The sequence below is a fragment of the Oryzias latipes genome, chromosome 23 (assembly GCF_002234675.1).
Source record: "Oryzias latipes chromosome 23, ASM223467v1".
In the NCBI taxonomy this organism is placed as follows: Eukaryota; Metazoa; Chordata; class Actinopteri; order Beloniformes; family Adrianichthyidae; genus Oryzias; species Oryzias latipes.
This window is the reverse complement of record NC_019881.2, coordinates 2,370,257-2,398,189: the sequence shown is the minus strand read 5'-3', so window position 1 is coordinate 2,398,189 and position 27,933 is coordinate 2,370,257. Positions and strand designations below refer to the sequence as shown.

The following is a 27,933-nucleotide window of genomic DNA, read 5'->3' as shown; positions in this document are numbered from 1 at the left end:
AGTGGCTCAACCCCTATGGAGTTTATTACTATCATAAAGGTTGATGTTAATAAACCGAGATGGGTTCAGATCCATTAAAAAAGTAATGTAGTAAGACCAACACATCTGGGGAAAAACAAAACATTGAAGAAACGGACACACGCACATTTAAATACGTGTTTTGTGTTGTTTTGCCTCAAATTTGTTTAAAAAGGAAAAAGCTAAAATGACATGTAGCGGTAGATAAAAGTTGAATTGTACACAGCTGTTTTTTGTTTTCATCCTTTACTTTGAACGTTTTATCTGGAAGGAATAGTAGTCTGTACATATCATGCACATTTTTTACATTAGTTATTCATTTTGTGTCTACTTTTATAAAGCTTTTGACAATAAATGAAATAAATCAACAAAACAACCAAAAGAGCCGTTTAGGAGCCGAAAGAGTCGGTTGTTTTTAATGAGCCGATCCAAAAGAGCCGGCTCTCTCAGAAGAGCCAGAATTCCCATCACTAACGTTCAAGACTGTTTGTAGCATACGTTGTTGACACTGGACTGTCATTACCCGGTACTAGCACATGTACTCACAGTTGAAAGAGGCTTGGTGTTAAATGTCAAAGTGGGGCGATTCTGGTGAATCTTGCTTGGGCTTTTTCTTTCCCAGCTCTTCTCTGATATACGACAGACTCTGTGGCATAGAATTCCGGGCAGGCACGAAGGGCAATTCTTCATTTCTCCTCCATGATCAATTTTCAAGTGGTTTGGCACTTCCATGAATTAAATAGGATGCTACCCTTACGTCACTGCCAGATCTAAGTCCCTGATTGGTCAAACTGGTTTAACTTCTGTTTAACTTACTTTCACGGGTCTGCCTTTGGTAAATGTGGTACTGACGGACATTAAATTAGCTTTGCTAACATGGAAACTCATATATCTAAGCTAATGTGACTTTCACGTTCTGCATTTGGTTTAGACTTGATAATGTAAAACTCCGGCAGACAGTGTTCCCTCGTTTATCAGGTTCTAAGAATAACCCACTATAGGTGAAACCCCTGAGCTAGGATTATAGATGTTTAAAGGCTGTAAAACTCTTCACAACACACTTTATCCACATTTCTCAGACAGACATAAACATTTTCCCGCCTTTCTCTCTTGTTCAAACTCTCAAAGTTCAAACGTTTGTAGAAAATAAGTCCAGTATTGTAGACTGAAAACAAAGATGCGCTAGCGGTTGAAGATTGATGTAAATGTGATCAACCGAACGTGTTCTGTTCAGGAGAGACAGGATGGAGCTGGTTGATGAACAATGCCCTACTGCCAATCAGGACGCAGAACACAATGCACTGTAAAAAATCCATAGCTCCATGCAAAGGTATTTGCAAACTGCAAGGCCAGGAAAAGTGAATCGAAATATTGCGAGTGAAAACTAAGCATGGCTACACGCACGATTATAGTTTTTCAAAAAGTGCAAAACGTGATGCAATACCTAAATTTGGCATTATTGCTGTTATCGGAGCACAACCTCGCGGTTACAAGAGTGCATAAAAAAATAAAAATCAATGAAATGACATAATGATCAGTGATTTGTACATGAACCGTGTCAAAAGAATTTCAACAGTTTACCCAAAGATCAGCAAAATTACAACTTTTTATGTTCAGATCTTATGAATTTAGCATGTTTTAAAAACCCGGACAACATATTGGGAAGGTGGATGGATTGTATCACCACAAATGAAAATGAACTTTTCCTTGTTAATCTTAGAAAACTCACCTTTCCTATTCCAGAGTGAGCGTGTCCCATTTTGATCACCACAGGCAACGGCGGCGTGCTCATCTGCAGACAAAGACACAACAACACAGCTTTAATGATCGACAAACCAAACAAAAGTGTCAAAAACATTTAGTGAACATTCATTCATACAGACCATTATTAGAGAGCAGTAGTGAAACTGAATAAAGTTATGGTGAGAAACTTTTTCCGTCTGAAGAAATACCTAAAACTCAAAATGTTGACCAACAGTTTTAAGCGACTTGGTAATATTGAGATATAGTTAAAGGTTTTTGATTAGCGGCTGGGGGTTACTGGCCCGGGGAGTAGGTTGGTGTAGAACAGCCACTACGTCCGTCTGATAGTCAGACTTTATCCACAATACCTCAAGAACTTGTTTGTAACACGCTACATGTTAGCCATGTTAGCCTACTAACAATACCTGGAACTTCCAAGCTTGCTCACAAAGAAACAGACTCATACAGTGAAAACAAATGTGACTGTAACCACGCTAACTTCCAAACTCATTAAAAATAAAAATCACCACACATTAGCCGTGTTAGCGTGTTAACAATAACACCCAACCTTTGTAACTTGTAAAAAAACTGACAGCCTCTCAAAAGATCTCCAACATCAGTAAACACAACCAGGATTCATCCAACTATAAGGCGCTACAGATTATACGGTGCCCTGTCATTTTTTGGAAAAAGATGAAGGCTTTTAGTGCGCATTATAGTGCAGAGGATACAGTACATCGCATTGGTATAGGTTTGAGGAAACCAATCACGCCACAGGAATGTGTTTCTCCTGCAGCTTATGCAGTTAAAGTGGGTGAAACATCAACAGATGACTTCAAACCGTCTGCGGTTTAAACGCCCTTTGACAAACCCACTGATACCAGAGCTCTATTAGCGGGTTTGAAGAGGGGACTTTTGCAGATCCTGAGGCAAGCTCTCCACTCTTGAGTGAAACTACTCTGCCTGCAATGCCACATTTCACAAGCTGCTTTTAGGTGACAAATCAAACCAAATCAATTTAAAGATGCAGATTTTGAGACTGTGCATTAACATCTTAAAGATTTGAACTTTTGACTGAGCCCCGGTGCTCCCTAAAGGACTTACCATTGGAAACGTCTCGGTAACGAATACAACTGAATAAATACTGAGCATGCTCAGACCAGAGGCACCAGGTCAAAGTGAACAATGATGTAAAAAACGGATGCATGAAGAGTTTTGAAAGCCAAAGCCTGAAATGAGCATTTACGCGTGTTTACATTGAAAGAGGCTGCTTGAAGGGCGACGTGAACGTAGCTATAGGGGTTTCCACAGTGCTCTCGTCTAATCCTCTTCTCTCCATCATGTCCCACCTTCATATCCTCCTCGTTGGTCTTCCTCTTTCCTGGAAGCTCCAGCCTCATCATCCTTTCACCAACATAATGACTATCCATCCTCTCAAGATGTCCAAACCATCTCAGTCTGCTTCCCTGCATTCATCTCTGAAACATCTACCATGATTTCTTCCTCTGAAGCATGCATTCCTGATGGTCCTTCCCTCTTTCTTCCTAAAGTCTTTAGTACCCTCCACCGTCCCAATCTTCACCTCCTTCCCACATTCTCTGTTGACCCTTGGCATCCAAAGTCCTGTGGGAACTTCACCTCTCGCTCTGTTCCTCTCATTCCCACACAGATACTCTGTCCTGTAGCTGACCCATCCAGAGGTTCCTCCACCTGCTCCACACTATCACGACGGTTACTGAGATGTGCATGAGCATGAGCATGTAGGAGAAGTTACAGACCTCCACCTGGTGAAATACCAGACTGACCACATGTCCTCAAGTTTATGGACTGAGAGTTTCAACTTTTACAATCAGCAAATACTGCATTTTATATGGTAGACCATGAAATCAATGGGTCTTCGTCTAACAAAAAGCAGGAACTTCCTTCAGACGTTTAACAACTCGAACAGCAGCGTCACATGACGCAAGAGAACGTGCCTGCGAGGTTCATCAGGCGTCTGAGAGGAGACCTGCAGAGTGAAAGTGTTTGTCTGCTTCGGGCGGCAGCCGCCCACTGTCTGGACCTGCCCCCTCCCGTCATTCCGCTCAGTGACGGTAGACGACCACATCGTCGGTCTCTAAAGACACTGCCAGGCAGAGACACACCCTCATATTGTTTTCACACTGATTCACCAACCACTAAAAGTCAACTTTTGCTGATATTAAACCTTTTGAGATTTTACATTTATGTTTTTTGGGGATGTGAGGCTTTCCCTCAGCACAGTGATAGTCTGTAAAAGGTTTTTTTCTTCAGTTGTTTGCTTCCCCAACTCTCAGATGTTGCGGTTCTGCTGATTACCTCAGAGCTGCATTTTCAGCCTTTTGTTTCAAAGTCGTCTTCTGTTACAGGAATCCAGATGTTAAAGAAGTCACAAGCTAAAAAAAAAACAATTATATGGTCGGTGATTTCACTCGGTTCAGTGATTTTCTTTAAACCTCCCTTGTTTTTAGTAAATGTGGCACAGAAGGGAGGATGTAAATACTTCAGGGAAACCTGTGCGAGCCGCCTCCCCCTAAGTGCAAACACTGTTGTTTGTAAGTCAGGCAACGTATTGACGGTGGTCAGTAAATCAAGCCCCTGTGTGACATTCCCACCCCGAAAACCTGCATCTGTGGCGCATCTGGAGGTGGAGAGCCCGGCCGTCTGGAAACATCCCCAGAGGCCCCTCCGGCTGACGTGCAGAAGATCATTTGGAAGGAAAAAAAACTAAACTCATCTGCAACCTGGAAGGTGTGAGGGTACAAACAACCACAGACAAAAACCCTGTTAGAGAGACCCACTGTGATGGAAATTGTGTTCTTAACATGTTCTTGTGGCGTCTATAAAGTTAAAGTCCCATTACCTGTCACATACCTTGGTGTGTGACAAGTGTTGTCCTCATCCCCACTGAGTCAATGAGCTGCAGACACAACTGTGCTCAGCAACCATTTGGTGGTTTAATCTACCAATCCAAAGTCTTGATGCTGAGTGATAAGCAGGGAGGTGCTGGCTCCCAGTTTTAGGGTGTTTTCAGACTGGACACGTTTGGTTCGCTTTAAGGGAACCAGAGTTTGTTTTCCCTGATTATCCGGAACTAATTGTCAGTCTGAACACACCCAAGTGGACCCTGCTTCAGGACCAGGGTCCGGGACCAGGAACCCCTCTCGGACCCATCTCTCAAGGTGGTCTTGGCTCTTTTCTAATCAGACTGAGCTTCGGTTCGCTCTGAGATTCTTCCCTCTGAATTCAATTTGTTCCCAGACCTAAACAAAGTAGGAATGTAGCAGCAGATGAGCCGCGGACAAACATAAAGCAACAGTTGTCGTGTTATCAAACAGAAAAAAGGGTCCAACTGTTTATTTGTTAGAACGTTTATTTTAACACCACTAAAACACTTCCTACATGCTTTTCTGTGTCTGGTTACGCGGCATGCGCTGCTGTGACGTCATCCTGAAAGCCACCATGTAGTTCCTGAACAGAATTCTCTTAAACCAAAGCCATAAAACCACAACGATGAGACCCAGCAACTCACTGGGATGTGATCGGATGAATTCAGGCTGATCAAAGCAACTTTTATCGTGACACACACATTGCTTCTCACTGTTTTCCCAACAATCTATATGTCAGAAGCTCTTATCAGTGAACCTTCATACCCAACGTCTCCTCAACACTGCAGTTGCTAGCATCCTCTCAAGTAAAGCACAAACGGCTCGTCTCCTTGCCAGTGCCAGCCCTTGACCCCCCTTTGCCCCCCCCCCCCCCCCCCCCGTACCAAAGTAACAAGTAAAAGTGTTGTTCCTGACATTCAAAACTGGTCATCGAAATATAAAGTTTTAATAAGGTAACGGTCCAGCACAGGGCTGCACGGTGGTGTAGTGGTTGGCGCTCTTGCCTCGTGGCAAGAAGGCCCCTGGTTCAAGTCCCGACTGGGGGACCTGAAACAGAACATTAATGGGGGGCCTTTCTGTGTGGAGTTTGCATGTTCTCCCCGTGCATGTGTGGGTTTTCTCCGGGGACTCCAGCTTCCTCCCACCGTCCAAGAAACATGCTTCATAGGTCAATTGGTCACACTAAATTGTCCAGAGGTGTGAATGGGTGTGTGATATGTGTGATATGTGTGACCCTGTGACCTGTCGTCCAGGGCATCCCCTGCCTTCGCCCTTAAGTGGCCGGGATAGGCTCCAGCAGCCCCATGACCCCGAAAGGGATAAACGGAAGAAGAGGAAAAAAAAAAAAAAGTTAACAGTCCTGATAAGTATAGTAAAGCACGTCTGTCTTTCTCTTGTTGTTTTAACCCGCCCTCATAGTTTCTGGCCAATGACTGAAGAGATCTTTAGTCACATGGTTTTGGTTACAGGCTTTGGTCCGCTTGATGCCAGTTTAATTACAGACCAAACGCAAGTATCGGGACTCGATCCGGTACAAATAAAGTGGACTGGATTGGAAACAAAGGATTTTCCCACTCTGAATACACCCTTAGAGACTCTGGTATGACTCTGTCTGGATGTGAACCTTCAACCTTCCAGTCTCAGTGTGGAAACTCTTCCACTGGTTCATTTTTCTGAGGAAAGACATATGTAAAGACATGAAACCTTCCTTTATGCAATCTGAATCTGGAACACAAGAAAAAATGCTGCTTGAAAAAGTTTGTAGTTGTGATGTAGAAGCTACAATGGACGGACTAGAAACTGCTCAGCTCCATTCTGATGCATCCACCTGTAGACGACTGAATCCACACACGTCATCCAGACTGTACGGCTGGATAGCTCCAATATTGCTCGATAGTTTTAGTTGCACCTGTAATGTTAGGTTGGAGGTGTGAGGGGCTGTGAGGGAGCAGGAAAGAGTGTAAACAGAGAGCTCTCAGCAAGGGGGAGGGGAAGGGGTTTCTCCACTCCAACGATTCCGTCCACAACTCAGAGGTGAATTTATGATGAACTCCTGCAGAAACTATATCCTAGAAAACAAGACAGGTTTTTGATTTTGGCTAAAAACAGTATCATTATAATTAAAAGACCAGTGGGAACGCTTTGGAAATAGATCAAAAGATGATCGATGATTTTCAAGAAAAAAGATGCACCTCCTGCATTGTTTAACAGAGTTTGACAAAGCTCTAGTTTCTATTTTTTTCTGCTTGCATGTGAGCCCTGCTGTGGTTCTCAGCAAACAAAGACCAACTATCCAGCAGACGTAAACCAAAGAAAGTCAGGATTGCTAAATGGTTTTAAAGACCCACTCTCCATATATTTTTGGCAGCAAAAGACTCCATTGAGTTAGCGGGATCACGATGAGTTAATTACAGACAAAAAGGCATTTTCTGGTTTTTTTATCCAAATCTATTGTTGTGATCTCATTTATAAGACCGCTTAGTTGCATGAACGTTTTATTCAAACTCAGCCGTCTTGTGTTGCTGTCACTGTTGTGACATCGTCAATGTGCGACTTTGTAGTCCTCGACGAAATTATCCCAAAACGATGCCGCAGCTATGATCTATCATGTAAGGGTTGTAAAAGTAAAGGCTGGAAGTCTGTTAGAATAGGAGAACTTCACAAAGTCACTTTTTTACTTGTAATTTGATCTTTTATTGTGTCACAATGCCACAAATTAAACTAAGATACCTCAAAATGAGGCTTTTCACAGCAATTTTATGTTAAATTAAAAATAGACTATTTATGAACAGGTTCAGATTAATTAATTGTTTAAAAAGAATGAGTCACATGACAGCACTATTTGAAACGTTTGAAAGTTATGCAACTGAGGCAACATATTTCTGAAAATATCAGTCAAGGTGACAGAGCCTGAGTGTTTAGGTAGCTGTTTTCACAGAGCTATCCAGGAATCTGTCAAACTCATCTAAAAACTGTTTTTTGATTTAAGCTTTATGAGTTAGAAAGTTCCTGTGACGCACATGCAACCTGTCCAGGGTCTACCTTTGCCCAATTGTGGCCCGGATAGGCTCCAGCAACCCCAGAAGGGCTTCACAAGGTTTGGAAAATGGATGGAAATAAAGGAGTGCAAACATAACGAAGCAGCTTTGTCAGCTGTTTGTTACACATGAAGCCAAATTGTGTCTGTTTGGAGGCTAAAACCAGAATTCAATGATGGTTTTCTCGCATGGGTCGGATATCTTTGATCTCATGCCAAAGCAAACTGAATCCACAAACTGGAACCCGAGTCAACGTTTAGTCAATCAATTCCATACATCGGTGCCAACTTGTGTTAAAAGTTTGTTTTTGTTTGTTTCCAGCTTGTTCCTGTCTGTCAAAGCCCAGTAGCATGACCTCATCATCGCTCAACTGTGGTTTATGTAGGACCACCAGTCCTAACAGCATTAGTCATGACAGAGCTTACAATCATATCAACTGCACTGCAGGGTTGTAAAGCCCGTTGTAGAGCTGTGGTTGCCGAGCAACAGGACTTGAACTTCTTGTCAGGAGCATGTGCCGGATAAAAGGAAGCGCATGGTACATCCATCCTGCCTTTATGATCTCTTAATTCTCACTGTGGCCGCTCAAAGTTGCCACATCAATGGGAAGACGTGAAGCACAACGAGCCGTGCAGACGGCGAGAGCAGTGGGACCCCGACCCAGAATCCTTTTCAAGGGCCCCACCGCACACAGAACAAAGACTGCTAGCCCACATCAAACCCCGTCTAGAGACTTAAAGCGCCTCAAGAGAGCTGTAATGTTTAACGTGGACCGCCCACTGAAGTATCTCCCTGAACCCCCCCCCCCGTATCTGACACTACTTTTGCTTCTCACCTGGAGTAAGCCTGAAGTTAAACTGTAGCAGATTTACCTGGAAAATCTCAAATCAAGAAATGATTAACTTTTGACGACGTGCCGTTTCAAAGAAGTTCTGTGATTCCAGTGAGACACTTAGATGGTGTGAAAACTGGGTAATAACTGAGCTTTCAACGCCAAAGGGAGCGTACAATAGCCAGACTGTAAACCCTCAAAAACAAATATTACACGTCGTTCTAAACTTAGAAGAAGACGTCAGGAGCTACTACACAGTAGTTTCTGGGCAAACGCTGTTACAGACATTTACAAGTTGTCATAGAAACCCGCTGGGCTAACATCTGCTGAAAAACAGCAGCAGCAGATGCCTTTGTGCTGAAGTGCTCGCAGTGAAAGCTGTCGAATGCGGCGGGATAATGACTGGCATGGAATTCCATCTCATCTGGCTTTCGCTTGAGTCCAGGGTGGAAAGGCGGGCATGGAAGTTTCCAGGGTGGGGGCTTCCTAATAAGATGGAGGTGTTGACGGAGGAGTCGGGGTAAACGGACGCTGTCATCCCGAACTCATCGTCATTGTCGTTCTTCTGGTGTTTGACCAGCAAACAGACCATTTGTTTAAAGACTAAAGGACATATCGTCTAAGGTTATTATTCTGATTTAATGAGACAGTATCATTTCATCTAAGAAAAATGCCTGCATGAAAAACCCTGTAGCTAGGCTTAAGGTCAAAAATGTTCTGTTGACAAACTGTTTTGCTGAAGTTACCATGACTGTCTTGACTCATTCTGTAGTTTCTATCATAAACACCTTCTTTGGCCGACCTAATGCTAACTCAGAATGATGGGACCTGACGCACGGGGAACCAGTTTGGTAAAAATTTCCAGGTTGTGTTCAAACACACTCTGAAGTACTTTGAGTGAAGTATTGGAATAATTGTTTAGTTCTGTTTAGGATTAAACCATTCAGTGATGCGCATCCTTGTTGGAACCAGACTGAAGCTCATCCCTTGACTCCAAACCACAGACATCTGTCATTGACCATCCCTGATATCATCCACTGGATGAAGCCTGCAGTGATGCTGTGGTGTTGGCTGGAGCTGATTGGTCCACCCTCCAGTCCATCAAAAAACCTGTTCCTAATAATACACAGGTCTATAAATGTGATTCATCATGAGAGTCAGTCAGTGAATTTCTCCTTTCTAAGTCCAGCCTCTAGGGGTCATTTGACGTACTACAACCTTTGAAACTAGCTGGTTAGCTTTAGGGCCATTCAGACTGGAAAAGTCCGTCGCCCTGAATCGAGTTCTTAACCTTGCGTTTGGTCAATAGTTAGACTGCGAAGCGATGTGGCCTTGTGGAAGAGTGTCCGCCCTGTGACTGGAAGGTCGTGAGGTCAAATCCAGGCCAAGTCATAAAAAAATGGGACCCAATGCCTCCCTGCTTGACACTCAGCATTAAGGTGTTGGATTGGAGGGGTTAAACCACCAAATGGTTCCTAGGCGCGGCTGTGTCTGCAGCTCACCGCTCCCCAAGGGGAGGGGTCAAATGTCAAACCTTTCTGAGACTTCCTTTATTCCACTTTGGTTGTTACAGTTTGTCAACTTCACCTCTTCTGATGCTTTTCTCTGTTCTTGATTCAATCTCAAACATGCATGAAGTTTTCACAGAAACTGATTGAGTTCAACTGCTAGTTGACACACTGAATATGAATTATGGGTTTGAATCAACACCGAACCAAAACAATGGAAGTCTGAGTTGAGCTTTTCTTTTGCGGCCCGTCTGCGTTCACAGTGTAATAGGGGCCTGGACAGGGCTCATTAGTGATAATCAATTTACCAACCTACATTCTTTCTTCAGCCTATGGACAGACAGACGTCTGCGGAGCCAACGCTGCAAAAGCCATAAAGTCTGTGCCACATTCTTCTCTGTCTAAGAGGAAGAGGGGAACTTTCTTCCCAAGTTTCCAGCCTCTGGTGCAGTATTGGGTGTCGGAAAAGCCAAAGTAGAAAATGAGGTGGCTGTGTGCAGTTGTGGATTTCCTGTACCATGATATATGAAGGAAAGGAACCTTATTGTCCTTTTTGGCGAAACAGTATTGAGTATAAGCCATCAAAGTGCAACACTGTGTGATTTTTGTGGCACTTCTTCATGTTAACCACGAAGAAGATAAGAAGTCAGAGGCAATTAGAGCAACTTTGCTTCCTAACTTTTCCTATAATTCACATTAAAAGGTCCAACTGCTGCCTTATGTCGAATGATTCCGACGAATTCCTGCCCAAAGTTCCTGTTTCCACATTAAGCTTTGGATTGAATGGCTCAGCTTAAGTGCAACATTCAGGATATAAAACAGATGTGAAGAGAGAGTTGATTGAGTCTCGCCTTAACTCCACTTCAACTTTGCGGTTTGCCACAGTGTCATGCAACGGTTGTCAAGACGGCTGGTTCTTGCCAAAGCATAAATCAATTCCTCTGAAAGATGAGCTCGAATGAATGCAGTTACAGGCAGAGCTGGAAGTCAACTCATCAAACTGATTTCACCTGCAGAACTATGGAACCAGACGGGGGGAAATGGGACTGCTTTGCAATTCACTCCTTTTCCTGTGATACAGCCTTCCATTCATTCGTATGCCACACTTGGTTGAATGAGAGAGCGTGCGTGCTCACAGGCGCTTTGAATACGCTTGGGTTCATCTGCAGAATCTGGAGAAATGAAGAAAACGTGGCAACGAAACGGCAACAGGTGCAGAGGCTGGATTCCTAAAACCGAAATGCTGAAGAACACAAAAATGATTTACATTTGAAAAAAACTGCATCATTCTCTTGATAGAGAACATAGAAAGACGAAGGGTTTCAACAACGTTTGGAATGAAGGAACGTCAGCGCGCATACCAAAGCTCGGTCTGAAGCCAGCTCTGCTGCTGGGTTTGATTACAACTCTGTAAACGGGAGGACAGGCGGGAAACGTCGAAGCAGAGATGTGTAGGAACAGCTGGACGCGGCCTGACCATGGTTTGCATTTATGTCGGCTAATACTCTGCAACAGCAAATGAGCCGATATGTATGGACGTTGTGGAAGGATCCCAGTCATGCGGCGTTCACACAGCATGTGACCGGCGTTCTTGGACGTGATAAACACGCACCTCTTGAAAGCTCTCTCAGCATGTGGGGTTCATGTGGCACAAGCAGGAAGGATCTTTCTCTTCTTTTACCTTTTCTACTTTTTACTAGCATGTTGGAAGAGGTTTGGTGGGAAATGTGGAAGCGGTACAAATCTGGGGGATCTGGCTCCAGGCTTTTTTCTGTCACAGATCCATTCTGACTTGGTGTCATGGAATTCCAACCGGGCACAAACTGCAATTATAAACTTCTCCTTGATGATCCATATTCCAACGGTGGGGAGTCCCTGATTGGTCAAAGTTCCATTGGTTTTACTTCAGGCGCGCGTTCAGTGGACATGCGTTTTTTTACGTAGAGATTGACAACAGTCTTAGAAAATTGGGTGAACGCAAGCGTTTTGAATGCGGCAGCCCAAACGTGCGTTTACAACAACCTTTCATGGAAAGTGGTCATTTGAACGCACGCTGCCAAAGGCGGAGTGAACGTAGCTTCTCCTTGGAGACACATACGTAGTCCAACGTTGGAACTACGTATGTTTTGGTGTTGGCCTTACATCCTGAAATGACCGACCCATTTTGCAGATAAAACGTTCTTGGCTCTATCATTTGTTGCAAGTAAAAAAATATTCATTTTTTTTAGTGTCAGTTAAATTTAGCAGTAAAGTTTGATGAGAGCCATTTCCCCTTTAGACCAAAGCATCATCTAGTTGCAGACTATTTAGGCAACAGCAACACCCACAGTACGTAAGTAAGTTTGTTTCCCAGATAAAAGCACCACAAAACACAATACAGTAAAATAAAAACACAGAAACAATCAATGAAATATAATGTAAAACAAAACTAAACAGAAGGAAATGAAAGTACAATAGAAATAATAAAACCAATTAGCTAAAAGCATTTTTGAATAAAAGTGTCTTCAATTGACTTTTAAAAGAATGGACAGGTCGGCCACACCAAGGGACAGAAGGAGGGCATTCCAGAGTCTGGGGGCTGTTGCCTTGAACGACCGGTCACCTCTGGTTTTATAATTGGCAAGGCAAGGCAAGTTTACTTGTATAGCACAATTCGTACACAAAGTAATTCAAGGTGCTTCACAAAACAGAAAAATGCATTAAAATCACAATACATCATAGAAATAATCAACGTAAAATTTACTTTAAAAGAAAAAAAAGAAGAGTACGAGATGGTTCATATGGCACCAACATGTCAGAGATGTACTTTGGTGCTCGGCCATGGAGAGACTTGTACACTAGCAGAGCTGCTTTGAAGTCTATTCTTTGAGGTACAGGGAGCCAGTGCAGAGACCTGAGCACAGGACTAATGTGATCATACTTCCTGGTTCTGGTCAGGACTCCAGCAGCAGTATTATGGATGTACTGAAGCTGTTTTACAGCTCGTTTGGAGAGGCCGGTGAGCAGGCCGTTACAGTAGTCTAACCTACTGGAGACAAATGCATGGATAAGTATCTCCAGGTCTGGTTTTGACACTATGTTTTTGATTTTGGCAATGTTTTTCAGGTGGTAAAATGCCGCTGATGTTACTGACTTGATATGGCTGTTAAAGTTCAGGTCAGAGTCCTAAAAATGTTTAAAAGATTTTGATCGGAGGATCGGAGGGCACGGCCAGAAGCGTAGGGACAGAGCAAGTCTGATGAGTATTGTGGGGTCTGTCCGTTTAAAGCTCTGTGGGTTCAAACTCCTTCCGTAACCCTTGTCCTATCCTAGGCACTTTAACATTCGGAGTGGGGTCATCTAGACCCACTAGACAGTGCTCTGAACCTTTTTTCTTCAATGATTTGTGATCTTCACTGGTGTCCATGGATTACATGAAATCTTTCCACCTTTATCCACCTTTGTCATGGTAGGGAGAACACGTCAATGGAAGGGGGGGGTCATCTAAGATAACACAAGGGTTAAAATCAATACGGTGCATGTACAGTTTGGCTCCCTCAGTCATGACGGGCATGTAAAGCTCCAACCTGGTGTTCTGTGGTGCAAAAACCTTTTAGATATCTTGAGCTTTGCTTGCAGCAGCATAACATGTGTGCTGTGAGCTTCTAAACAGCTCCGCTGTAACCAGACCTGAGGAAGCCTCTGTGTGAAGACACTTCGCAATGTCAACAACATACCAGGCAGAGAAGCACATTGAGTAACATGTGCAATACTGAGGTCCCTCACTATAACGCAGTTCACCTTTTGCTGAATCGCTTTTTTGTGGATTTGTGCAAATTTGCGTGTTTTTGTGCATTGTGTAGACTCTTGTCCATCCTCCGTTTCTTGTCTCCAGCAGACGTCCAGTTTGCCACGTTTACATAAATCTTCCATCGTGATCAGATCCTTGTTTTCATTCTATAATCCTGGATTTATTTTTCTACGAAAGTTTGAACTTTGAGAGTTGAAACAAGAGCCAGTGAAGGTAGGGAGGGGCCTTCTGTTGGCTTTATCTCCATGGCAACCATTTGATGTTTCTGTCGCCTGGAAGTGACAAACAGGTTTCTGTCTTTTTGAAGAATTGGCAAAAGTACATTTTCAGATTTCCTTGGATACGAAGTTTTTTGTTAACCACACCCAGAGTCCTAACATAGTCATATTGTATGAAATATCGTTTGGTTCAGCTTAAGTCAAGGATTCATGCAGGCTAATATTTAAAAAACAAAACAGATAAGTGAGCCACTTTTGTGAGTTCGCCACGCTGACAAAATCTGTACAAAATCTACAAACAATAAAAACGTTTTGTTTTTTCGACAAGTAGCTTCCCAATGATGCTGCAGGAGTTTGGAGTCGATACGTCAAAAATCCCAAGGAGGGAAGTTAAATTAGTGGAAGATACGAAAGGGTTTTTTCTTTTAACTTAAGATTGTGCCCTCTTTCCAAAGTCAAAGGTCAATGAAACTTCACTTCTTGCTGAACACTAATTTGTCTAAATAAAAAAATAAAAAAATAAAAACTAAAATTCCACTGTGGGACTTAACAAAAACCAAGTTGGCACTATAGAAAACAGGAAGGCTTTCTGCTCCGTATGAGCTAACATCGTTTGAAGCACAACCTTCGTTTTAGTTCAACTTAGTTCCATAAAAAAGCTCGTTTTGGACGATGGGCATGTGATGGCTCTGCCGTCTTTCATTGTCTGTCAGTCTGGTCCATTAGTTGTTCAAGTTCAGTCCAGGTTTGTGACTATTGTGAAGGCTGACGTTATCTGTTTGGTCCACACCAGAGTTCAGATGAAGCTGAGGAACTCAAACCGCCTGGTGTGATAGCTCTCTCATAGTGGATGCTTGTTTTAGATTGGTCACTGCTTATTTTTAGGCATTAGTGCCCAAAACAAGCAAACAAGCACAGGAGGCTGAACAGAAATGCTGTGTTTGAACAGAACAAACCAACAGAAGGGGGAAAGTTGCTTTACGGCCTTAAAGGAACTAAGTTAACCCAGTCATCCAGGTTTAAATTCACCCAGAATTAATCTGTCTCTTCCTGCTTTTGAATGCTGAAGGTTTGTGTTTATTGTGTTTGTATTTATCGAATTCACCCTCACTGTGTTGCGCGCAACTTTGTTTTTACACAAAACACTGTGTTCAGCGTTCTGATTGGCTGTTGACCTTAAAACATCTATAATTCTATTTCACAGATCTCTTTTATCGTGAGTTATTTTCAGAACGTATGCCGCACCACAAATGAGAAACTACTGCGCTTCAAGAACTCTGTCTATCATTGGTTAGTATTAGAACCTAACCTCCGCAATAAACAAGGGACTACTGTACTTCGCAGAGTTTGTGTATCTTGTGTTATTTTTAGAACACAACTCGACGCGATAAAAGAGGGAAGACTGCATTTTGTGGATTTTTTGTATTGTGTGTTATTTTAGAAGGTGATCCCAGTGATGAACGAGGTCCTACTGTACTTGGCGGATTTCATCTTTCGCAGGTTATTTTTAACCAACAATCCTTTGCAAACCCACCTTTAGTCTGACTACTTTAACCGTTCTCTGTGACTGACCTGTCTCTGTAAAACCTGAGTGTGTTTTTCAAGTATCAAAACCAAGACAAAAAAAAAACAGACCAGGGCATCTGCCACCTCTGTGCTCAAAGTGCCTTTATTCTCCTTTCCTGATGCTCAGCTTCAGCTGCAGGAGCCAAGCAGAGGCTTAACTCTACCCAATAGACGGACAAGGAATGTTAATAAAATAAGCAGTGTCCATCTCCGTACCATAAATGGGCGCAGCTTGATAGTGTGGGTGTTGGTGGCGGGGAAATGATTAAGGCGTCCAAAACCAAGCAGTTCTTAAATAAGGTGACCCTCTCACACTTGATCCAAAGAGGTTTACACAGCCGGGGTGACCGTCTGACATTATTCAGATACGTTTGAAAACACTCTAACATCAAGCTATTTGAGCTTCATTCGGCATGTTGTGCCAGCATGACAAACACTTTTCATGAGACCCTTTTTTCCAGGACATGCACCCATGTTTGAGTCTGGAGTCAGAGAGCAGAGTCAGCCACCAAAGCAAAAGCAGGATGCCTGGCTTCTTGCTTGGGTTTGCGCGGTTAATGACAGTCAGCGATGGACAGCAAAGCCCACACCCCTTTGGTCAACTGGCAGAAAGAGTGACACATCAAAGAGAGGCTTGTTTAAAAAGGGAAAACTTCCATCTTTAACTTAGCTGAGCACAGACACTAAGGAAATGTTTGGATTTCCCCCAAAGAGGATCGTGTGTTTGATCATCTCTGTGGATCAATTCATCCATTCATTCAACAAGCATTGATTTGTAAGGTTTACCAGGAAAAAGAACTTTAGTTAAACAAGTGTCATAATAATAACAGGTTGTCATTTATTGCTAATGTCTTTTTTGGTCCTGTTAAAACTCATTTTATTGTATTTCCATCTTTGCTGGCTCCTTCAAATTACAGTAAATTTTGCCTCCAATTTTCAGCTTTTACATGTATTTATTTTGGGATGATTTATTCGTTCCTTCTTGGCCGTTTAGAGACTAAACTAAAACATCTACAATGACAAATGATCTACTTAAAAATATCTGTCTCACAGATAAAGTATTTATTTATCTTCATTTTTCTAAAGTCTATGTAAATTGGAGTAGAATGAGCTAACGTTCTTCTTCACAACAGCTCCTGATAGGAATGTCTGATGGTTTGAAGCCTAAAATCTTTGCTCTTTCTCAAATTTATTGTTTGCTCTACTCTGAATACATTCAAATTCATATATTCATCGTAATTTGCTTGAATTTAGTGGTTTTCCCCAAAGGCTAAAGGATTCATCTGTCTTTTGTTAAATGGTTGAGCAGTCATGGTGGAAGCATCAATCACCTCCCACAAAGGATATGACCTCCTTAAATAATAATTCTTTTAAATGCAGAGGTTACATAACTCATCAGGCCAACTGTAACTCATTACCTCCTTCAGCTTCAACATTTCAGGCTGAAAGGAGTCCAACGCTGGGCTGATCCTAGCAGAAAAGAATGCAGGAAGGCCTCACCATGAGACAGGGTCTAAATTTACCCCTCAGCTTCCTGCGATACCCGTTGATGCCCTTTGTTCTTTGACCCTCCGCCGACTCACTCAAGCATCTTTTCCCGCTTGAACTTTCTCTTTCTTCTCCCACGCACTGCTTCCCGCTGCGCCTCAGGTTTCTGGGAAACTGTGGTCGTCTGAATGAAACAAACTGCTTCAATTTACAGGATTATTCTGAATAGGGAACGACGAGCTGCTCGCAAAGGCGAGGACGATGGTTTGAAGTAAACTGTGAAGAAACCCTAACCCTAACCCTCAACTGAAATATATGATGTTGATTAGTAAAAACTACTATCCTCTTAAAAATGAGAGGTTTTATGGAGTCAGTGGCATGTGACCTCTTTATTTTGGTCTTAGTCACATGCACACGTATGGGGGATGACCTGTGCGGGTGCTGCAGGTATTTGGGTTCTCTAAGCCCGTAGAGGGTCGCACAGAGGAGGGGCTGCACCTTTAGAGGAGTACAGGTGTGTCTTGCAGTTTCCTTGAGGCTTGTACAGCCACTTTGGGGATGTCATGAAAACTGAATAAGATAAATGTGAGTATGGGAAGTGTATTGTAAAGTATGTGTGAGGACAATCAAAGCTGCACATACTTATGACGTAGGGATGGTGCCCTTAAGCTAAACTCTAGTCATTAGTGGGGGTCAGAACTGCTCCTTACTGGTTGCACGCACATGGTGTGCAGTTGATAACTAAGTGTAGGATGGACGCCTGTAGGACGTTCACACAAATACACTCTGATTGTCTAATTTCCTCATTTCTAAAGCTGCGTTCAAACTGAACGCGATTTGCGCTGCAAATTTGTGCTTGCCGCCTTTTTTTCACAGAGCGGAGAATTCTCTGCTCACCGCATTTCCAAAAATGTGTTCCTGGGCTTTTTGTTTTGGTCCGCCGCGGCCGCCACCCAATTTGTGCTGCTCAAATCACGCTACTACCAGACCATCGCGCCGCGCCCGACGCTCAAACCTCTGATGGCGTCTGTACCGTTGACTTAACATTGAAACTGGACTCTTCAGTCGTGCGAATTGCGTTCGGTGTCAACCCAGCGTAACAGTCAGACTGCACACACGGGGCGTGCAATGGGGGCATATTTACCCCTAAACAGCACCAGTGGACCCCTTGCATAGTGCACTGGTTTCAGCGGGCTTGAAGAAATGAAAAATCGCCATGACGCCCTGCGTCTCACCAACTTACCCTTACGTGTTAAGTGTTCACTACTACTGGTCACCTGTAGCATGCTGGTAAAATGTTCATTTTCGCATAACCTACTCACCAAGCGGTCTACGACCTTGACGTTTGGTGTGGACCACCTGCGTGTCTCGTATAGATTTGCACATCTCCACCAGTGAGGGCAGTCATAACTAAGTCATAGAAGAGACCAAATGAGAACTGAGAAATACCAGCAGAGGCTGCTAAACTGCTGAAACCACCTGCTAATTTAGCCAAGGATTAAGCCAGTGCAATGCAAAGACAACCCTAATTGTTTCTATAGCAACCTTCCGTAAGGACATGTCCGTCCTGGCGTTGGTTTGTTTTGCTAAAATGTTTGGTACCTGGAAGGATCTGAGGGATCCATGAGCAGCCGCCTCTGCTCAACCTTCGAAGGGTGAATACCTCACAGTCTCTGTGCAGTTTCTCTCCGCTACTAACCACTGCTGCCAAACATTTCCCAGAAAGCATTGCAAGCATTGGGTTAAGAGAGGGAACATGTTTTCCATTTTCCTTCTCTGAAGTTCTTTTGACGGTGGAACTCCAAAAACAAGTCACCGTACCCTGGAACTGGAGAACTACCATACCGATTGTTTTCCAGCTGTCCTTGGTTTACAGTTAACGGAATCCAGTTAATCCAGATTCTACCTGGCAGAACACACTTGATCCAGGTCATCAGCAACGACCAGAGCAGAATTTTCTGGAAAGACCAAGCAAGGTGACAGATTTTAAGAATCAGGATTGGAAAAACCGCCCTGAAAGACAGTATACGAAAAAAGAAAATGTTTGCCTCTTCCCTGCCTTGTTTCTGTCACACTTAAACAATTTACATCAGTCATGTTCTTTCTGAGAAAAGAAAAAAAAAGTTCTGCCGGTTTTGGAAAGCTAGAAAACCACGATGACAGGCATTCTGCAAAAATGGAGAAAGCTTTGAGTGCTGGTGAACCTCCTGACCAGAATGACTCCAAGAGAACGACACTGACTCATCCTGGAGGCCATGAAAGTACCAGAATAGGGAGAACAAAGGAACCATGGGAGAAATCAAGGATAAACACAGCAACAACCAAAAATACTCGTCTGACATTTGTGTTAATTCTGAGACATTTAGACATTACATCCGAAAAAATGTGTAAGTTTGCATAATCATCAAATGTGAGGGATTTTAATAAAATTTTCACAACACTCTGACATGGTAGTGGTGGTGTGATGGTCAGGGGCTTATCTACTTCACAAACCAGGTAAAACTATTATTTTTATAAGATTTCAATCCTTCCATTGTTCCCCTTAAAATCAAGACCACTTAAGATCTGAAACACAAAATGAAACAATGGAGGTTATCACAACTAAACAAAGATTTGCAGTGGTGTTGAAAAAGTTTCACAAAATCAAAAACTAACACCAGACATTATCTTTAGAAAAATCTAAATTGTGGCAACTTTTAAAGTTAAAATGAAGAAAAAAAAACTCAATGTTATTGTTGATGGATGGATGGATGGATGGATGGATGGATGGATGGATGGATGGATGGATGGATGGATGGATGATGGATGGATGGATGATGGATGGATGGATGGATGATGGATGGATGGATGATGGATGGATGGATGGATGATGGATGGATGGATGATGGATGGATGGATGATGGGTGGATGGGTGGATGGATAGATGGATGGATGGATGCATGGATGGATGGATGATGGGTGGATGGATAGATGGATGGATGGATGATGGATGCATGGATGGATGGATGATGGATGGATGGATGATGGATGGATGGATGATGGGTGGATGGGTGGATGGATAGATGGATGGATGGATGCATGGATGGATGGATGATGGGTGGATGGATAGATGGATGGGTGGATGGATGGATGGATGATGGATGGATGGATGGATGGATGGATGATGGATGGATGGATGATGGGTGGATGGATGGATGGATGATGGGTGGATGGATGGATGGATGGGTGGATGGGTGGATGGATAGATGGATGGATGGATGATGGATGCATGGATGGATGGATGATGGATGGATGGATGATGGATGGATGGATGATGGGTGGATGGGTGGATGGATAGATGGATGGATGGATGCATGGATGGATGGATGGATGGATGGATGGATGGATGGATGGATGGATGGTACTGAAGGGTTCCCAAATGACAATGACCTTACTGGACAAGCCATTGGGACCCATTTTTAGGGTGTTTGCTAGGACTGGTAATGAAATCGAACTCACAACCCACAGTCAGAGTGAACACTAAACGTTTTCCAATAATCTGGAATTTTAAATAAAATTCAACGCAAAAGGGGAGAACCTCTTTTCAGAGGCAAATCTAACTTTTTTGACAATTATCACAACTGGTTTTTCAACAAATCAACTTTTGAGCTTTTGAGAGAGAAATACACTTGTTGTCTGTTGGGCTGTGGGGGAGGGGTTGAACTATAAACAATATCCATGTGTCCCGTTCAGCTCGTATTCTCGGAGGCCATCCTCATGGTAGAAGCACAGGTGGAGTCTCAGGACTTTATTTTCCATTTTCTTCTGTTGGCATTTCACAGTCATGCCCCAAACTCTAACGGCTAACCAACAACAAACCCCAAATGGTTCCAACTCCCACCTTTATAGGATTTCTCCTTTGGGAGTTACCATCCACCCAGTTTACCACAGATAATCTATTTACACAAAATATTAAAATATGTACATTCAAAGTTCAATTCAATTTTATTTGTATAGCCCAAATTCACAACAACAGTTGTCTCGATGGGCGTCATGTTTCCCCAAACCCTATAAAAATAGATAATTTCCCCATACAAAAATAGAACTCACTAAACTGTTCCTAAACCATTTCAATAATTCACTCAACTAATAAAATCACTACTCTAAACCTCCCCTGTTAACTTTACAATGATTTTGGTTCCCTCCTCAGAGACAATATAAGGTCCTGGTACCCTTAGGGACCTCTTTTGCTGGCGGACCATTCCTGCCACAGAAAACAGGTGAGTCACCACAATCAGACAAGGCATAGACATGCAGGACCTGTAAAACCTAAATATTTAAATCTTTGTGCTTCCACACGTGCTCCTGACCTAGAAGAACTTTGCTGCTGCGGCTGCTTAACTTTAGCTGCATTAAACTAATAAAACTCTGTCAATGAACCTTCTCTGCCTGTTTCTTTAATGTGACACCATGCATCAGTCCATCAATGCATCCATCCATAGGTTTTCCAAACCCACTTTTTCCATTTTGGGGTCACAGGGTTGCAGAAACCGTTGAGCGATGGCGGGATATACCCTGAACAGTCTATAAACGAGAAACTCAATTTCAATCTATTTATGTATTAACTCATGGATTCAAAACTGATTATCTTAATATTATTTGTGAATTATATTGTGTGACAGATACAGAAAAACCTATAAAAATACTTCACCACAGGGCTCTACTTTCATAGTGGCTTCAGGAAAAATTAAAGGGTTGATTGACATACAATACCTAATTTAAGTACATCAGTCAAAAGAACAAAATCCTCATAAATTGATGCAAAATTGTCTGAAATAAATGAATAAATGGCCAAAATATATTAGCACCAACTGGTGTAAAACCCATCCCAAGCACAGGGTTAGGGTTAGGGTAACCTTTGGCCCATCAAATGTTGTGCATTATAACCTCTGGAACCTCCAATGAATACTACTGTGTTACTACTAAAAACACAGCCTGTAAACTCCAACTTTAGGATTTTTCCTCACCAAATAGTAAGTGAGTGACATAGTTTGGGGTCCTCTTTGCAGACAGACGTCATAACCTATCAGCCATGTTTTCACATGCTCAGCATTGTGTCAAGTCAAATCATTCCCTCAGCCTTTAAGAATTCCACAGAACTATTTCCATCCAGTCATACAGCTTTGTTTATGGTCAGGCATGGTGTCTCATTGTCTCACGCTGTAACACAACGTTGTCATTTTGTGGGGTTTCCTGACCGCACACGCAACGCCAAGTAAGCTGCAACCGGGGAGCCTGAGTCTGAGCAGCAATTGCAGTGGTTGAACTTGGCCAGTCTGAGTGGTACGTTACTGACGGTTCATCATGTTTTATTGCAGGGGGAGTCGCCTTTTGAGTGGGATGGTGGCTTAGGGCCATGTTGTGTTTCCCGCTTGGAAAACCAGTGAGTGTGTGCTGAACTGTATCAGTCCAAGCAAGGATGTAGTCTGCTGACAGAAGCTCCTCAAGGTCCCCAAATGTTTTCCTTTAACATCTAGACTGGAGGCGACGAGGACTGAGCCTTATCAGACCTGAAGTTTCCGTGATACAAAATGTGACATGCAGATTGCAATGTTATGCATAAACTAGGAATGTGTTGTAGCAAAGTTCCGTGAAAGATTAGGATGCTTGCTCTAGGACACCATGAGTGAAGATTTAAGCGAGGGATCTGGCTGCAGACAAGAAGCAGAAACTATACGACTTACCCTGACCCAGCGGTCGGCAACCTGAACCTCTCAAAGAGCCATTTGGATCAGTTTCCAACAGAAATGAAAGCACAGGGAGCCGCAACACTTGGGGTGTTACCAAAAAACTATTTCGCCGAAATATCGCAATAGTTCATTTGGCAGTACTTGTATTGATTCAAAATGTTGTCCGGATATTTATTTAATTATTTTTTTTAATTCTTTATGAGCGTGACGTTTCCTTTGATCTTTTGTCCATTTTCCACAACCTTGAATAGACTTTTCTGTCTGTCAAACACCAGAGTTCAGATGATGGAAACAGATTCACTTTGATGTAGACTCCTTTCTATTTTTTTCCTTTAAATCCAGTAAACCCAATAAATGATATTAATTTTATGGATGACAACTATTTTTATTAGGAAGCAGCTGTTAGTTTGTCTGGAATCATAAATGGTGAGTCTAAGCCCCGCCCCCGCCTCTCTACCTGTTCATTGTTTTCCCCCGCGTTCGACCAACCCCCCCTCCAGCATGTCCTACACAGACAGCCTAACATACGGTCATCGTGGCAGCAAGGTGACAGGATAGTAGGGGCGTCCTAACACAAATTTAATTCATTTTACGCGGAAATGGCTGGTTTTACTCTAGGAAAAAAAAAAGGCTTTGTTTTCGGGGCGTTCATGTGTCCCCTACCAGATTACCACTGAGTGTCTTTCCAGAAGAACTTTCCATCCCATCACAGACTCTGGTCGGCGTTCACAGCTGCAGACACGCCGCCTCCGCGTTCACGTTGCTATCTTCCTCCTGCCCGCTCGCTCTATCCGACGGTTTTAAAGGCACCACGACAATCTTAGAACATAATTATTTTACTAAACCACAGAGAGCCGCGGCACAGGGAGGAAAGAGCCGCATGCGGCTCCGGAGCCGCCGGTTGCCGACCCCTGCCCAAACCCAAAAGGTTTTGAGAGTTTTAAATAAAAACTTAAAGCTTAAAACTGGAAAAAACATAACTGTTAGTGTCGCCACTTAAAATGAAGATTTTCTTCAAGCAATGGGGGGGGGGGGCACAAGGCCCAGTGGCCTTGTGGTATAGTGGCCGCCCTGAGACTGGAATTATGTGAGCTCAAATCCAGGCCGACTCTAAAAATGGGACCCGATGCCACTCAGCAGTTAAGGGTTGGATTGGTGGGCTGACCCACTAAATGGTTCCCGAGCGCGGCTGCTTCTGCATTTCACCGCTCCCCCCAGGCATGGGTCAAATGCGGAGAGCAACTTTCTCACATCTTGGTGAGTGACAGCTAATGGGTCGTTGATGTCTGCAGACACGTTCTTTTGAGATTCCTAAGAAATGGTAAATAGTGAACATAAACTCCAATATTGCTCACCAGCCTTGTTGCACTGGTAGTTGCAATGTTAGAGTTGTTAGGGGTTAAGCTAGCTGGAGAGCATGTAAATAGATGGATGACGGGAAGGGGGGGCCGGGTTGGTCCGCCCCTTTGGTCCCACTCACAACTCAGATGAATTTCTAATAAACTACTGCCGCTCTGAAGAAACTATGTCCTAGAAAACAATGTTTTTTTGTTGTTTTATATTGGCTAAAAAGGGTATAATCTTAATTGAAAGACCACTGGGACCACTTTGAAATTAGATCAAAGGATGATCTGAGTGAGACTTTAAGCATTTCTATTCAAACCAATGCCAGACGAGCTTAGTGTGACAGCCGCCTCAATGAACCTGAACAACAACTAGAAAAAAGATTCAGTAAAGAAATGAAAAAGAAAACTATTTGTATTATGATTTGACTGCACGATGATCTCACATGGAGAAGGTCCTGGTACAAACTCCGGCTGAGATCTTTCTGTATGGAGTTTGCATGTTCTCCTGGTGCATGCAGGGTTGTTTCCAGGCACTCCAGTTCCCTCCCACAGTCCAAAAACATGCTTCGAAGCTTATTGGGTGGCCCTAAATAGTCCCATAGGTACGAGTGTGCGACTCTGCAACGGACTGCAGAACTGTCCAGGATGTACCACACCTTCTGCAGCTGAGATAGGCTCCAGCAACCCCGTGACCCCAAAAAGGGTTTGGAAATGGATGGATAGATGTCCAGTCTCACATAGCTGGCAGTTTATAGCTCAGGCGGTAGATCAGGTTGTCCAACAACCAAAGGGTTGGCGGATTGATCCACACTCTCCCCATCCAGCTGTAGCCCCCCAGCTCTACGCTCCCGCCAGGGGATGGGCCAAAATGTGGAGAAGAATTTCCCCATAGTGCGATAAATAAAGTATCAATTATTATTATTATTATATGTGGAAGCTGCAGCACGGCCATGTAAGTCAGAGCAGGACACTCTCGCTCCTCGCAGTCCTTTATTTTCCAGTTTCAACTTTACCTGTTTCCCTTTAGAAACAGTTTCTCAGTATAATAAACGGTATTTCCTCTGAGTCGTATGCTCTCCTTTGTGAACAATGAGCTAGCGGTCCCTAAAGACCTTCGGTGCACAATAGCAACCGGCCCGGCGCGAGTCTATGCTGCTCTCTATAATTGGGCCGCGCTCTGTAGAATGCTTCCAGTCTGTTGGCCTACTTTGGCAACATCACTTCCACGGGCTTTTCATCTCTGTTTGCGTCTTTCAAGTCACTCAGTGACAAGCTGTGAGAGACGAGCCGTAACCCATTTCTGATCAGCTAAAGTAGAACACAGCATTTTGCCTTCAAGTGGCCACAGATGTGAACATTGAATCTACTCGGGAGGAGGATCCTTTCTTAGACGGCGATCCGACTCGATTCAAGAATCAAACCACCATTCTTACTATTTCATCTTAATACGTCTGGTTGATTCCTATATGTTCCTCTACCTCTATACGAGATGTATGAAAATTAAAATCACCATCATTCCTACATTTATTTAAAACCAAGAGATCAGATTAATGAAACAACACAAAGGTTTTGAAAAGAAAATACCTGTTTTTTTCACTTCAAACTCTAAACAGTAAATAAAATGTAAATGCTGCTGATATTTTGGATCATTTTACAACAAATCCTGAAAACGTTCTCCATACATTTTCTATTCTCAAAGCTTAGCTGACCACAGTTACAGTCAATGATAGATGACAAGAAGAAGATATTAAAAAATACACAACACCATGGGGGCAGCGGCTCAGGTCGGCCAATGAGGCGGTTCGATTCCCGCTCCCCCCAGTCATCTGTTGTTGTGTCCTAGGGCAAGACACTCCCCCCTCCCAGCCCCCACTGGTGTGAATGTGTCTGAATGTCCCGGTGATGGTCAGAGGGGCATCAGTAGTGACCATCACCAAGTATGAATGGATGATGGACACATTGGAAGAAAAGTCTGGAAAAGCGCTGATACATCCAATCCATTATGATTATTTCAATAAAAATGTACTAAGTAGAAAACACTCACAGTCATTTGAGCTAAACTTTACAGAAGGGTTTTATAAACTGTCTTTTTTTCTATCTTCAGAGGAAACTGATCACAAGATTGTTTTAATATTCCTACATTTATATTCATCATATTTGTATTCTATTTTTTTTATTCTAATCTATGTACAATTTTCTGAATATATGTTTAAAACATTTTTTTTTAGAATTGATTTCACCAAAATGAACTTTAGTCTCTTTTTTTTCTATCTACGAAAAACTCTAAATACATTTACTTTGAAGGGACGCTTCACTACGACAGAGTTTTAGGGCCACCAAAAAGAATAAAATTACAAGATTTTAAGTTGTAAATTTACGAGATTAAAGTGGAAGTGAGCATACAGAGTAGCAAGTCGCCGCGCAGCAGCAGAGCAGATCGACTAAACTCAATGGAATTGGTAAGATGAATGTTTATTGATAACGTTCCAAATGTTTGGAATCTCATTTGTTTGATTTATGATTTTTCAATGTTTATTTATTGATGGTTGGTTTGCAGGATCTCTGCAGCCGTTGATGAAGACGTCGGTGTCCCTGCAGACGTCCACTTCAATCCTTTCTTCCTCCAAAGACCAGATCTCTACGTCTGTGTGACGCTTCTGTCTGAGGAGGAGGAGCACTTTCTGGCATTTTCAACGTTCTAATGCTGATATAACAGACTTTTTTCATTCCTCTTTATTGCTTTATGTTGAAACGGGACGTTTCATCTGGAGGAGGGGACGTATGTAACACTGTTTACTTCCACATTGGTGCTTGGATGTCAGGTTCATGACGTAATGTGACAGATGAACTTCAGGTGATGTGAATGAAAAGGAGAATAAAGGCTGCAGCGATCCTCTACACCCAAACGTGTCTCTGAGCTCCTTATTTTACAGATGACACTCCGATGAAAACTCAGATGAAATCTCCTTGTGCGCCTTTTGTGCTCTCCGTGCTTGAAGCCTGACTGTTAGAAATTTGACTATCAGAGCGTAGTGTGTGTGGGTAACATACAGGCGTCCTACAGGCACTTACGTATCGCCTGCACACTCTGTGTGCATTTGCCCGTGGTCAGCAAGGAGGCGGTACCCGTACCTTACTAATGACAAGTGTGCAGCGTGAGGGCAACATACAACAGTGATTGTAAGTTACAATAGCCTTACAAATACTTCACGATACACGTGCCTCACGCACAACAATAGTGCATTCCATATTTCTGACGTCACTTAAAGTGGCCTAATGAGCCTCAAGGGAACTGCAAGCCCCAAAACCCACGTCACGTGTAGGGGTCAGGTGCACGTGATTAAGGCATTACTAATATGTCTCGACTTCTGGACTGAAAACAAAGAATTGAGTAAATTAAGACGTCCAATAAGATTTTAGTGAAACTGTCGTGATGTAAATATATGTATGCTATCCATCCATTTACCCATTTTATCTGTTATCATGGAGGTTGCCATGGTTTTTCATGAATGTCTTGGACTGCTAGACCGGATCCCAGTCCTCACAGCCAATGTGAGGCCAATTGTGAACATTGTAAATGTTGTGATGGCCATATGGCCAAATTTGGATGTTTGGCAGCTACATTTTACCTGAGTCACCACAGTCATTCTTAAGCAAGCGTTCACCAAAGGATAGTGGGTTTGGGCTGTGTTTAAGCTGAACAATCCTCCTGTTTCTGTAGGGACACGTATTCCTGTCATGAAACAAGGTC

General features: G+C 42.9%; 1 protein-coding gene across 1 annotated transcript in view; it reads right to left on the bottom strand.

The window, feature by feature from the left end:
* LOC101161357 (synapsin-3) overlaps positions 1-27,933 on the bottom strand; it is a 150,826-nt gene that overhangs the window by 29,415 nt on the left and 93,478 nt on the right. Inside the window, exon 7 of the mRNA XM_004082870.4 lies at positions 1,748-1,810. Within this exon, the coding sequence (XP_004082918.3) occupies positions 1,748-1,810 (63 nt within the window). The remainder of the gene's footprint in view (positions 1-1,747; positions 1,811-27,933) is intronic.